Source organism: Chamaea fasciata, unplaced genomic scaffold, assembly GCF_029207755.1.
Source record: "Chamaea fasciata isolate MVZ Bird 193981 ecotype frontalis unplaced genomic scaffold, bChaFas1.0.hap1 SCAF_3, whole genome shotgun sequence".
NCBI lineage: Eukaryota > Metazoa > Chordata > Aves > Passeriformes > Sylviidae > Chamaea > Chamaea fasciata.
The window spans coordinates 85,311,492-85,323,938 of NW_027094088.1; the positions used below are offsets into that span (position 1 = coordinate 85,311,492).

The following is a 12,447-nucleotide window of genomic DNA, read 5'->3' on the forward strand; positions in this document are numbered from 1 at the left end:
GATAGAAAAAGGTAATTCTTTGTATTTCCCCTTTAAGTGAGACTGCAAGACTCCCTTCAAGGGGAAAAGGCTTGGTTTTAGAGGCAACTGAGGTGACTGTGCTGGAGAAAAATGTGAACTCTGCTTCAAGTATAGTTATATATAGATTAAGTAGCGGTGTTTATGTGTATGCTTTTTCTGAAGACGTTACCTGTCTTAGCTGTTTTCATGGCAAGGGCAGGGAGTGGTCACAGCAAGTGGCCAGTGTGACTGGAAGGAGATAAACGTGTTGGAGCTGAAGCTTCTATTTGAGTGCTTTGACTGAATGTGGTAGTGAAGACTAGTCTTGCAGTAGTGGGGGATTCTCTCATGGTAGTTAGGATCCAAGTAATGTTAAAATAGTCTGGAATTTTATGTACTGGGTTTGACTCTAGGTTTCTAGGCTTAGTGGACTAGAGTGCTCCTGCACACAGCTTACAGGAGTTAAAAGGATTGGAGTATTTCCTGTTAAGTGCCTAACAAATAGTCTTTCTTCCTGTGCTTTCTTGTCTAGTGTCTCATAGCCAGCCAGCCTCTGTTCTGATTGGTTGAGGAAATCATATGTTTAAAACAGGCCAATAAATAGTTTTAAAGGTCTGCATAAGGTTTTTGCCTCTTCTCTGGTCAGCTGTCCTCAAATGAATTATGAAAGCTATGTTAAGCTCAAAGTTTGAGTGTCTTATTCTTACCAGGATGTTGTCCTTGCTCTACTATAGATCATTGTGACTGTTTTGGGAAAAAAAAATCTGTTTTGTGCCACATGATCTTGGAAGTTTTTCTGACTTGATAACACAGCTCAATGAGCAAAATGTTATTGTCCAAATTGTTATCAGGAGTAGTGTTTGTACCTCTTACTTTACTTGTCTGTTACAAAACAGTTGTCTGGGAAAATCTGCATGTGTGTAACACTTAAATCCTCTGCACACAAATAACTTGATGCAGAGTACCATTAAAAGCAAAGTATAGGGCAAATTTGTACTGGTGTACTGGTATACAGGGTTTTACTTGTCATTCCTTTGCCTTCCCATAAGTTATGTACTTTCCTTGTTCTTTCTCTAAATGTCATGTCAAAAGGCTTGAGGTACTGCAAGGTACATTAAGGCACCCTTAAGCAGTCTAGTATGAAACAAAATGGTTGTTTTTGAGGCTAATGAATATTTGGTTCCAAAATGCCTGCTTCCCTGACTGTCAGTGTTTAGATTTAAACTGGTTACCTTAAGTTATCTAAAACTTAAAAAGCTACGAATGTATCTATCCTATAAATAGTTATGCAAATTGTATCGCAGCAGAACTCACTTAAGGAAATGAGTCTAAATCTGGTGTGTTGGAAAATAATTTCCTAAGGATGACAGTTAATGATACTCTTTGATTTAAGGATGAACTTTATCCATCTACACTTGTGTATTAGCCCTGTGAAGAGTGAATAGTTTTAAACTGCTTGTCTTGCATTTACTTGCCTTGTTCTGCAGCTTAGATATTGACCAAGATTTTAATCATGATTTACCTAGGATGTGTTTTGAACAGCATAGCAATTTGCTTCTATTCTTAAAATTACCACAGTTAATAATTTGATTTGTGTCCAGAACTCAAGTATCGGACATCACAGCTGAGCTGTTTTGTTTGCTTTCATTACCTAAATTGAAAACTCCTGTGTTCCTTTTTGGGGCCTTTGGCACATGGAACTTGAGCAGGAGCAGAATCAGATGTCCATCTCCTTCAGTCAAGGCTTATCTGAGTACTAATTGAAGAGTATAATGTATTCAGTAGCCCCTGCTCTGATTAGTGTCCTTTGACATGCTGGTTGTAGATAGTATCAACAACGACAAAAAAACCATCCTATTGTTCTCGGGGGAAAAAAGCAATCAAGTTATAAATATCCTAAAATGTTCTTCCATCTTGTTTGTTCCCTTCATGTGGTCCACAAATGGCAAATCCATAGTGGTGCTAAAATAAAAAGGACTTGAGCTCAGTTATGTTCTCAGTCTCCTTTTTTAACCATTATTATACAGTTATTTCTTTCTATCGTTTGTAAGTAAAGGTGTTGCCTAAGTTGGTTTTAATACCCGTGTCTTTATTTTGTCTGGATGCTGTTTTACAGAAAGAATTACTACTAAAGGCAGATACAAGAACTAAATCCTAGTCAACAAGCATGTGTTAACTTAAGCAAATGCTTGCCCTCAATCTGCCTCTTAAACAGGCAGCTTTTTTTAGAAATTAAATCTCGACTTTTAAAATGTCAATTTTTTTTTTGGCAGAGTATCAGTTTGGTTTTGATGTGATGATTATATGTACACACAGTTGGTTTAGCCCTAACCTTTGAAACAAAAGCTTTTTTTTTTGTACTTTAAGTTTGAGACTGCTCCTGGAATATACATATTTGTTTGGGACTTCAAGCAGGGATTTTATTATGTAGTCTTTGTCATACAAGTACAAATGATACTTGTGAACATTCTTTATGGACTTCGGTTTGAGTTCTTTCATTCTTTGCCTAAAGTGTCTCCCTTCAAATCTGTTTTCCTTGTGACTTGTAGACATTCTATTTCATGTCTCAAAGCTATGGTTTCAGTTGTTTTTTGGTATGGAGGTACTGTTTTTCTAGCTATTATCAACTCAGCTGTTTTGTCTGTAGAGATGCTGAAGGGTTATTCTTATTTATTGACTTTAGATGGTGAGCCTCACAACGGGAAGCTTTCAGCTAGGGGACTGCTTTACCTGACATTGTTCTCTGAGCATTCTTTGTTGTCTGCTTATTGGAAGAACAAAAAAACTTAATGAACTTCTCTGCAGCTCAGTTCTCTGGGCCAACTACAGAACAAAGAATGGAATGGAGCAGATGTGTTGAGGTGTGATAGTGGGAGCTAAACACATCCCTTTATATTTTAATGCTTGTTTGGGAAATCATTATTTTATTTTGGCTTTCAGAAGTGTATATTTATAAGAGAATTTGTCTAAATTGATGCTTAAAGTTTATTTGCTTCTTTGCATATGAATCAAATCAGGATAGTAAATCATATTTGTCTTTTAACGATACTTGAGTGTGAGGTCCTTACCTTTTTTAGGACTGGTAAATAGAAAATCACTTGTTCATTGACTTCAGACCTGACTATACACACACATACATGTACTCTGCTGATCTAAATGCAGCATTTGAGGGGAATGGGAATAAAGTGAAATGCTGTATTTTCTTCAGGGATTAATGGATTTCTGTTTTCTTAATTAGGAAGTAGAATTCTTATTTTGCACTAATTAGGGTAAGAAAGATTTTTTTTTTTCTGTATTACAGTGCTTTTGTTCCTTTGGATATTCCCAACAAGAAGAATTCCACAGAGTGGGAGAAAGTGAAGCTCCTGTTTGAAGAACTTGGAAGTAGTCGTAAGTTTGAGATTTCTTTTGAGCTTTGCACAAGTTGCTACTCTACTAACCTCTGCCACTTGTTCACTGACTTATCAAGATAAATAATTTCCTTGGTGGCAGATTTCTAACATTTCTGACTGTTTATCTGCAGTAATTTACAATAATATTATTCTTCCTGTTCAGAGAAAAACAAAAATTAGAACAATCTTAAAAGCAGACACTGCCAGTATCTCCTGTCTGTACTTTAAATACAAGTCGCCATTTGACAGCAAGGACTGCAGTGTTGTCTGCTGATATTTATGGTGGGGAGAAGAGGATACTTTCTTCCATAGTCTTCACTTAACTCAGCTCTTAAATGCTGCTTGGATGCTAAAGTTCACTGACTTTCAGGGTATGGAGAGTGTGTATCATGTTGTGACAGTCTTCAATCATTGGCCTCATGAAATGCAGAACTGCTGTTCACTGTAAAAATGAGACAAGTGGTTCTGTCTCTTTGGACAGGAAAGTCCTCCGGGTGTTACAACTTCTTCCCTTTGCTCTGAGTACTGATGTCTTTTAAAATTGTTGTTTGCATTTTTTATATTTTACACTAGAGCTGTTTGAGAAGGCCAAACTCCATGGAATTTTATTTATCACTTAAGTGATGTAGGCCATGTGCTTAGCTCAGGTATGTTTTCAGGGTAAAGGTGTGAAGAAAGTGTTTTATAGGTGAGCTAGGACAGACTTGATGTCACTTTTCAAATGTATTCAAAAAAGAGTAACTAAAAAGTTGTCTAACAAACATTCATCCCTATGCATAAGTACTTCATTATCTTGTGCTTCATCCTTGATATGCATCAGTGTGTTGGCTTCTGTGTGAATGTTTTAGGATAGAATCATACCAGCCTTCATCAAGTCATAGTCTGCATTATTCTAGGAATTCTGTACTGACTGGAAGTTCCATGCAATGGCATACACCAAACTCTGACAGAGTTGGCTAATCCCTTCAGGACCCATCAACTTTATATGTACAGTTTGCTTAAGTATTATCTAACCTAAACCTCTTCCACCAAGGGTGTGTATTCCTTCCAGCTTTTCTCACTGAGCTATCTGGTCTGGATTTCCTGAAGTGTGGTCTTGCTAAATAAAAGTCTGAGGCAAAGAAGGCATTCAGTATCTCAGACTTGTCATGGAAAAGTCCTGTCTCACCAGGTCCCTTGCCCCACTCAGCAACAAGCCCCTATTTTGCCTCTTCTTCCTCTTGCCGCTTAAATACTCAGAGTCGTCCTTGTTTGCTTTGACATCCTTGCAGAGTCTTCAACTGTATTATGCTCTGTGCTGCTATCTGTGCTTGTAAGCATAGGAGATGGGGAGGACAAATCCATAGCTTATTGAATGTTTTGGCTGTCTGCTTGTTGGTGTTTCTCTTGCTTTGCAAAGATTATAACAGCGCAGGAGAAAATGCTTCTTAAACTGTTTATGCAAGTTGAGATAATGGTTGAGCTGAGATGTAAGCTAATTTTTCCAGGTGATCGTGATATGACATTAACAAAGTGTTTGGCTCTCTTTGCTATGATATGCAGTATGGCCAATGTTTATTTCTAGGAAAGTAAAATTATTAAGATGCTGGGTTGGTATGTGGAAGTCTGATTTTGTCTTCTATCAGCATTCTCCTGTGACTTGTGATTTCATAGGATAATTCACACTGAAGAGACTTCAGGTGATCTATTGAGATCTGCACCAAGAAGGAATCTGTAAGATCAGACTAGGTTGCTCAGAGCTTTATCACCTAGTTCTTCAAAACCCCTTGAGTTTGGAGACTGAACTCATTGTGGAAAAATCTCTCCTCTTACCTGTTGTGGATATACTTGCTGTTACCCATTGTCTCACACTTGACAGCTGTGCACCACTGAAGAGCCTGGGCTCCACCTCTTTGCTAAGCAGACAGGCTGTGTTGGGTGTCTCCAAACCTGTTTCTGTTCCAGGCCAAACAAGCCTGACTCCCTTGGCTGCTCTGCACGACATGTGCTCCAACTTCCAACCAACATAGTTCTTCCCTAAACTTGCTCAGATTTCAGTTGTACTAGCCTGTAGCAGGGGCCTCAGGACTGGTTGCTCTGTATGGTCCCTTCCTTTAATTAGATGGATGTGCTGCTGTTGATACAGCCTGGGATGCCATGGGACTTCTGTGCCGGCAAGGCATGCTGCTGGCTTATATTCAGTTTGCTGTGTCCCAAGACCCCCACACAGGGGGCCCTTTTGTTTTCGCAGAGCAACTCCAGAGAAAGCAGCTCTCTGCAGAAGGTTCTTTTGTGTTCTAGGTGCTGGGGAAATAAGGACAATAAGGAAATAAGGCTTTTGTGGTGTCTTTATTTGTACCCCTTTGTCCTGTTTTTATATTCATTTACCCTTTTCCTTTGTCTGTCTGTAGTGACCCAAGAAATACAAAGATCTTGTGACATAAAACAAACATCCACTCATCACTTAGTAGTTGGTTGTGGGATTATGGAAGGAATACAAACTCATCCACTGAGGCAAAGCGTGATAATATACTTCTGGTATACTATTATCAATTTTTCAGCCAGTTAGTTTCTTAATGTTCCATTGAGCGTAGTTCAGACTTTTAAAATGGATATTAAATTTTGATTTCAAGTACTTGTACAGGAGGATCATCAAATACAGTTTGTAAGTAGATTGTGTGATGTTTTACAAATAGGGGTCACTCGTGTGAGTGCTTTTTTCCCCCTGAAACTTCAGAAGCAACTCATATTTTTACAACTACTGAAGGAAGATATTAGCTCTGGGGAAGTTGTTTGATATTATGGAGCAAAAATAGTAAAGGAGCAATTTGAGCCATAAAGTTTGATTTGGTTTTGCTATTCTATTAGTTTTTGGTGGTTTTGGAAGGAGGCCTGTAGGGTTGAACAGGAGAGAGGTGCAGCTTCTCATAGAGGAAAGTTCTGATTTCTGTTTGTGACTGCTTTGTGCTGTGTTCAGTAAGTAAGAATGGAAACTAGCTAGTGTATGGAAAGAGAATAGTATATCTGTGTGAGTAGAAATAAAAGTTACTGTACTCTAAATTCTTGAATTAACTGGAGGGGAGGACATGGTGGAGAACAGTAAACTGGTTATGACTGCGCACAAACATGAAATTGTTTGCCGAAAATTAATTTCTGTAATTTACTATAAGTTTTGATGTTACCAAGTGACCAAAGCGACTTGTGATGTCTTGCCTGGTGAGGCTAGTGACAGACCCTTTCTGGAGAATTGTGCTGGAGGTTTTAGGGAATTAAATGCCTTTTTATTTAGTCATTCTTTTCTTCTTTTATCTCTTTTAATTACTGGAGTTATAAGGCTACTGTAACTCCATAGTCCCCTGAACTGTTTCCAGTTCGTTGGTCTGTATATATATTGAGTGAAGCTGAGGATTTTTTTTTTGTTGGTTGAAGGATCTATGCTTGTCTGATTCTGGATAGTGCTTTTAGTAGGGGCAATCATATGATGGCAAACAAAACTAAGATGAACCATCCAGAATGCACATGAAAGTTGTGCAATTTTCCACAGCACCCTGGAGAGGTCAGAAATAAGTCTTGAAGGAGGTAGTAGACAGCTGTGGGGGCAAGTTCATTAGTGGCTTTTCAGCTATTTTGGTGAGTGCAACTTCTGTGAGCTTGTAATAAAGACAAGAGTCTGTCCTGGATCCTGCAATTTGGGATAAAGATCTACTGGGTCAAAAAGCTCTTCTAGGTAAATTTTTCATCTGAGTTAAGATTGGTAACTATGTCTTAATCTTTTTCTTCTTTCTCATGAACTTAAATGTCTTCTGGAAACTAATTTGGGAAGAAGTGTTCTTATATACCTAATGTATTTTCAACATGTTTCTTTTTTTTTCTTTTTCAGATGGCTTGACTGCACTGTCATTTTCCATTAGTTCCTTGACTGTGATTGGAATGTTGGCAGCTATCACTTACACAGTAAGTTGTTATGCAAAGTTTTCATATTTTTACCTTCACAATACTTGTGGTTATCCCTGGCTGTACCTGTGTGGAAAATTTGTCATCGTAAAAAGATTCAGCAGTGTATTTAGCTCAAGATTTTCATGGTTTGAAACATTCATTCTGAATGATAACTTTTTGCTGCAGGTTTAAGGACCACTGTTTAAGTACTGAGCACAGATCAGACTTAATTTTGATGTGTTTATGCAAGGGCATGTCCCATTACTTATGACTTGTAACACAGTAACTGACTTCTCTTGCTCTTAAGCCTTTATTTCTCCATCCTGATGTAGAGAATTACACATTGCACTTTTTTTATTCATTGAACTGTGGCATAACCTAGAATTGATATGGAGCTAAAGTACTTCAGTTCTTTCTGAGAGGGATTTAGAAGGGTTCATTCTGTAACCAGCTGTAAATGGTATGATTAAGATTATATTAATTCATCTGCTTGACTCTTGCTTTTATGTACAAAGAAAAGGTAATGTTTTAACTTACTAGCTTTGGCCAACCTTTAATGTTTGTAGTCATTTGCCCTCCCAATCTGTTCTGTTTCTTCATTCAGTTAATAGTCAGTGGGTTTGTAATGCTACATATTTTAATTTGTTATCAAGGTAAAATTTTGCTAAGAAAGAGTTTAAAAGCTTAAGATAACTGACTGATAAGACAAAGCTTTAAAATTTCTGAGAAATTCCTGTTTTTCTGACAGATTTTAATCTTTGTATTAGCAAGGACATGAACTTAATGTTTTCTTCCATTGGAGCCTGGCTCTAACATAGTTGTTCCCATGTAGCTTTGCTAGTGGAGTTTAGTGCCTTTGTAGCAATATCTTACGTAGTAAATTATTTTGAAGCATTGGTCCCCAAGGAGGTGTCTGTTTCAGGCAAACAATAAATGTATAGAATTTGAACTAAGATTTAACAAAGAGGGAAGGGGTAAGGTGCTTATGAAATACTACCTTTAGACTCTTAAATGAGCAACAAGTATAGCTAATGATCTCTCCAGCTGGTGTAAGTTACAGCAGGACTATGGAAGGCAGTTCAGGACAGGTTTGCAGATATGTCAGAACCCTGACATCAGATGGCCATCAGGGTCTGTGCAGTCGGTAGGAGAGAAATTGGGTGGATCAGCTAGTGGGCATCTTAGGTGAGCTGAATTGCTCTCAGCCCTATTGACTAAGTGATAAATTTTATTTATATTGACCAAGATGATAAATTTTATTACTTTTGGCCTTTTCTTAAAGTTACATGGGTCATTAAAGTATTCAGGCTATCTTGCTGATGTCTGGATCATGTGATGGTCAAAAAAGGTCTAGAGTTCCACTTAGCCTGCAATAACATGCAGATTTTAATTAGTATCTCTTAATTAAGAAGGGAAGTAGAAGATAAGATTAATTTCTTGTTCAACTGTATTATGTTGCTGAAGAGCACGTTTAGTGTTCTTTCAGCCATGAGACTAACAAGAGGAAAACCTCCTTAGCTGGGAGACTATCATCAGTGTTTTGTTCAAACAACCAAGTATGGTTTTTATAGCTGTTAGTAAACATCTGGAATGTGAGATTTGATAAAATAAAGCAACTTTATTCCTGACTGAAATGTAAACAATTTACAACAAAAACCTTAGCAGATGTGGCACTTTGTAATATGGTTTAGTGGGCATGGTGGTTATTCCATCAAAAGTTGGGCTTGATGATCTTGCAGATCTTTTCCAACCTTAATGATTATATGATTCTTGGAATTTTTTCAATTTACTGCTAATATTTCCTACTTTCAATGTTATTGCCTCCTTATTTTTGAACCAAGACTGGTTGTAGGCACCATTCAGCTGTGTATCACGGTATGATTCTGATCTCAACACCAGCGGAACCTGGAAATCCTTGTTTGATAACTTCAGTGTTTCTGTGTTGTCTGTGTTTTCTCAGATGAAGACAATACCTAAATCCTTGGTATTGCTGAGTGATAAATGAAGTGAAACATCAAGCATGAGAACTAACTCTTATCTGCATGCCTTGATTACTAAACTTTTTGGGCTAATTTGTTGCTTTGTAAACTTCAACTGAGCTGTCTATGCAAATGCCTGGAGTGTGAAATTGATTTCCTTTATTTTTAACTGATGTATTTCATCCTTCTGGAACTATCTGTTCTGTTTGTCAGTAGGTGTTAAGGAAGAGTGGGAGAAATGGAGGAGCTATTTTACTGAAGTTTTGGGCATTGACTCACATGGGAGTGGGTTATCTACCTCTGATGTGAGGTTTTGTCATTGTTTGCAGGCAGCTGTAGAATCTTATGCTGAAACAGTGGGCTGGCTTTGATATATGAGTGGACTGAGGTACATATGTGTCACAGACAGTGAAAACCCCCATTAGAAGGTCTGTTCTCAAAGTTGGAACAGTGTTTTCTTTATACTCTAGAGCTTTCATAACACCTTTCCCATTAGCAGTGGTGGTCAGGCTTCCGTATGTAAGCTATTTTCACCTGCAACAGCATGGGCTGAACTTATCCCACTGGTATGGTGTAATGCAAAAATTGCTTCAGTAATGTAAAGTTTCTGGCCTGTTGTACTTCCCTAAACCTCAGGGAGAGGTTGGCTCAGAGTGCAGTCCGTCTTACCAGTTTGGATTACTCCACTTGCTCTACTTCAGAGGAGGAGAACGTGATACTGGAAGGATTAACTTAGTAGTTTCTTTCCCAAGTGTTTGTGTTGTGAGGTGGTTTGTTTTTTTTTTTTTTTTTCTCTATTGGCCTTTTAGTATTTTTAAAAAATCAATTCTAAATGAGACAGACGTGAGTGCATCAACAAGTTTGTAGGGCATTGTTTATAATGCTTTCTGCTGACTTTGGACATCTCACAAGTAAATAGTTAGGCTCCTGTGTTTCTCAGACAGCCTTCTGCTACCTATCCAATTGTTTATCCAGTTTCAAAAGGTGAGACATCTTTGTGCTTAGTCATCAAACCACTCTTTGATGATTGGTGTTAGCAGTTGTTTTTAAGCACAGAAAGAGACTATTGTTATGTAAGAGTGAACACTAGAACAAAGACACCTATTTCAAAATTTTCCACAAATGCTTAGTAGATGATGGAAAAAAGAATAGATGGGAACACCATGTGTGGTGTCAGTTCCTATGTCTCTGGACGCAGGTGTTCTCAGATCGGTCCTCAATGAAGAGTTGAGGATCTGTAGTATAGACGTAACTAAACGTTTTTTGATTTTCCCCTGACTCCTGCATATCTTCAGCCTGTTTCAGTGCCAGAGTGGCTTTTGTGTTCTTAGTTTCCCTTTAACAATAGGTATAACTGGTCTTCTGTGTACTCATTCACAGTAAAGAAAAAAACTATGCTAAATGCTTATATAATAAGGGTTGTATTGTAATAAGTAATATGTTAACAAGTCCCTTCATACCTAATTAAAAGTAGCTTTACATTGAATACTTATTACAACATAAAGCACTAAAAATAAATAGGAATGCTGTGACTGCAGTTGACTGATTTCATCTTAAAATATTATTTGTGGAAGAAACCATGAAAAAGATGAATCAAGTGATTTTATTAAAGTCCCTGGCAGTGCAATTTATCCATTCTGCAATTAGTTAAACGTATGTTAGCAGTACTGCTTTGTGTGGCCTTCAGTGTGAAGAATTAGATTATGGCTGCTCTAAAATTGAATTTCTGTGTTGTGGTAATATACAATACTGTGAGAAGTTGGGGGGAGGGGGAAAGGCTTTGGCACTGTCAGCAGGTAGCCTTGAATTTAAGTAGAAATAGAGAGAAAAAGCTCACTTCAGCATGTGTGTTCTTGTAGGCTTCCTTTATGAAAGCCTACCCTCCTGCTTCCACAGGGGAAGGGGTACAGCAAGGTGGTGTTATTGAGGTTGTAAATGGCTGCAGTTTAAATTATGGAACTAACAAATTTACCCCAAGGACTAAACTAGTTAAAATGTATTTTTTAAGGTTCAGTCCTGTGTTCAGGGCCTCTCAAGGCCCTGATTGGTTTAATATATTACTCTGAAGTACATGGTGAGCTGTTAATGCAATGAAGAACAGAATTCTTACCAGATTGTAGTGTGTTGTAGCACTTGATACGTTGGGATTTCGGGGGTGAAGGTGACAGTTGAGGGACAACACAAATGGAAGCATCATGCCGGACCAGAGTTGTGGATGACTGAGCACTTGTGTTACTGACGATGATAGAGATGTAGGTAGCACTACAGCTCAGTGGGGTTTTTATATTAGATTGCTGGGTTCCATTTAATATGGCTTCAAACATCGAAATCACAATAAATTTGATCTAGTGATACATACAGAGAAGAGCTTTACTTGCCATATGAGGGAAAATGCAGAGTTTTGCTTTTGAGTTGTAAGCTTTTCCCCAGCATCTGAATGGGGTAGGATGAAATACACTGTTGAAACTGAAATTGCCAAAGAAATAAAACTACTTTGGTATGAAAAGTTCCTGATCTCCTCAATTTCTGTAAATTTTTAGTTGAAAGCTTGGGGAAGTATTAGTAATAAATACTGATCCTGAAAGCCTCTCATCCCTTAAGGTAAATCACTGGGGGGAGGGGGGGGGGAGGTATTAGCATGGAACTTACCAGCTTAAGGAGTTAGTGCAAAAGTTGCTTTTCCAAGAAAAGGTCAGTGAGAAAATTCACAACTACTTTCATTAATAACTTCATACAGAAAATTGTGTATGTGTAAAAAATAATAATTACTATAAGAACTAGATTTTGATTCAAGTTCCATGTTTGCTAAGATATATCTTCAGGAGTCAAGAGCTAATATTTGAATAAAGGAGCAAATTAAATGTTTTATGGTATTTCTTTAACACCATGTCATTCAAATGAGAAGATGATAGGCAAGGAACATGGTTAAGGAGTAAAGGAGTATTTAGATGATTTTAACTCCACACTTTATGAAACATAATGGTTTGTTAAATGGAACATAAATTGGTTTGTTCTGTTTAGTTTTCCATGTGGTGATATTTGGCACAGTCCTGCAGAAGGTGGCAATAGTGTTTTCTCTGGACTATAAAGATGTCTGGGTGTGAGCTGTGTAGTTTTTGAGTCAGGACCTTTTTCCAGTAGTGTTGACATTCTACAGGAAA

At 37.7% G+C, this 12,447-nt stretch overlaps 1 protein-coding gene across 1 annotated transcript in view; it reads left to right on the forward strand.

Annotated features, from left to right (window-relative positions):
• Positions 1-12,447, forward strand: part of LMBRD1 (LMBR1 domain containing 1) — a 70,044-nt gene that overhangs the window by 18,768 nt on the left and 38,829 nt on the right. The window contains exons 6-7 of the mRNA XM_066179719.1: positions 3,302-3,390; positions 7,252-7,325. Coding sequence (XP_066035816.1) covers positions 3,302-3,390; positions 7,252-7,325 — 163 coding nt within the window. The remainder of the gene's footprint in view (positions 1-3,301; positions 3,391-7,251; positions 7,326-12,447) is intronic.